The sequence below is a fragment of the Rhipicephalus microplus genome, chromosome 8, assembly GCF_043290135.1.
Source record: "Rhipicephalus microplus isolate Deutch F79 chromosome 8, USDA_Rmic, whole genome shotgun sequence".
In the NCBI taxonomy this organism is placed as follows: Eukaryota; Metazoa; Arthropoda; class Arachnida; order Ixodida; family Ixodidae; genus Rhipicephalus; species Rhipicephalus microplus.
Genome location: NC_134707.1, coordinates 123,632,819 through 123,634,622, shown reverse-complemented (window position 1 = coordinate 123,634,622; position 1,804 = coordinate 123,632,819). Strand labels below are relative to the sequence as shown.

At 45.4% G+C, this 1,804-nt stretch overlaps 1 protein-coding gene across 1 annotated transcript in view; it reads right to left on the bottom strand.

Moving 5' to 3' along the window:
* Positions 1 to 664: 664 nt before the first annotated feature.
* LOC119164564 (acetylcholinesterase) overlaps positions 665 to 1,804 on the bottom strand; it is a 21,189-nt gene continuing 20,049 nt past the window's right edge. Inside the window, exon 4 of the mRNA XM_037416786.2 lies at positions 665 to 888. Coding sequence (XP_037272683.2) covers positions 747 to 888 — 142 coding nt within the window. The 3' untranslated portion in view covers positions 665 to 746. The remainder of the gene's footprint in view (positions 889 to 1,804) is intronic.

Below are 1,804 nucleotides of genomic sequence, written 5' to 3'. Positions count from 1 at the left end.
ATCGGGTAAGGCTGTGAATGACGTATGAACGAACGGAAAAGGGGTCTAATAACGGTAATAGGGGCTTTGTGTTCGCTTCGGGATGTCTCACATCAAGCAGAGACGGGCACATCAGGGATTGATTGGTTTGTCACAACGCAATGGCTTGTATCACAGCGCAATGTGATATGAAAGCTCAAGGTGAAGGAGGAGGAATTAACTTTATTATAAGAAACCGGCAGGTTTAGGTGGCCGGGCTTAGGCTTCCCATGAGGGGACGTCAAGGGCTTTCCTCAATGCCGCCTCACGGGTGTGCTGGGTCGCCCAGGTTTGGTCATCAATAACGGGGCTTCGCAGAGTCTCATGGAGCCAAGAAACAACGAACTTTTTGAGCCCATGTTTTCTACTACGCTGTGCTACAAAAATTCACAAATAATGTTCTGACCTTCGTTTCTTAGATAATAATTGAGAAATGTTTTTCATTGCGAAAAACAGTATTATGAAGACTGTATAACTTGTATAACTTGATTCGGTGTGTCAGTTTACTATTTATTACACATGAAATGCTGAAAAAAGAAGGCAGAGAGAAAGTTAATGAGGTCTGAGTGTCGTAAGAGCATAACTTAAAATTCTATGAATGTGAATACGGAAAATAGCTGCCGCAGCGAATGTGCGAAACTGTATATACGTATAACATAATTTATTATGCTACTCTGTACAGCTTCGTAAGCAATATATAACAGCATAAGCATACAAAGCGATTTCCCTTAGAAGAGTGACTTCCAGCGCTCGCATTGTTCTGCACGGAAACCCTTGGTCTCGTTGAAGTGGTCGCTATTCATGTGAATAACGGTTGGTGAACGCTTGGTGTACCTTGGCCACTTCTGCTTGCTGGGCAGCTCGGGACGCCTGTTAGAGCAGAAGGAGTATGTCACGTGACGCAAGAGCAATCAATAAAGGTTTTTCATGTATGTAAACATTGATAGGCGCCCTTTGACATATTGAGGCACTTGTAACGACTTATCGGCGCGTCGGGCAGTTCGCGTGGTAGGCTCCCCGACGTGTTGTGCTCGGAGGCAGCCTTACACCCCCCGTGCCGATTCGCCGTTTCCGATTTCCCTTGCTTGCCTCAGCCGTTTCGGTATGGTTCTGGCAGAACCTGAGAGAACTGGTATTGCTGAAACAAAACCCACAGAGACCAAGAGGTGCTTTGCGACATTGCCTCTAGCGAAAGGCGCATGCACCATGGCATTGTGAAAAGGGCGGTTTGTTAACTAATCCTAGAAGGCAGTGGTGAGCTTCGCGATGGCCAGAGCGTACGCGTAGTGACATCCCCACAAGTGCCTCAGTATTTCCACGGCATGTACCACTGTTTACAAACATGAAATACAACTATAGTTCGACAACCAATGTTTCTAGAGGTACATGTACGAAAAGCACTACAGGTGGACGTTTCATGCAGGTGCTTTAATTAGTAATTTATTGCCATATCTTCCTTTCACGAAGCAAGAAAACTGTTCAGACAAATGTTAAGCTCGCTGCCCACATATGGCCCCGCGTAATGTCGTCATTGCATGCCACTGTGAATACTCGATGACAGAATGGCAGTCACCAGTATACTCACAAGGTTGTTAATTGTGCGCTGTGTGCATCATGAAAGCGAAGCAGTGAGCAACACTGCAATTTTTCATTCATTGAAGTGGTAATAGCTATTCCACAGTGTATTATAACTAGGCGTGGTAATTGTTAATCTAATTCAGGTCCGTCTTCTGTCCCCCGCCTTGATAATTTGTACAAGGTGCTCTACTTCACACTCGGTTACCCG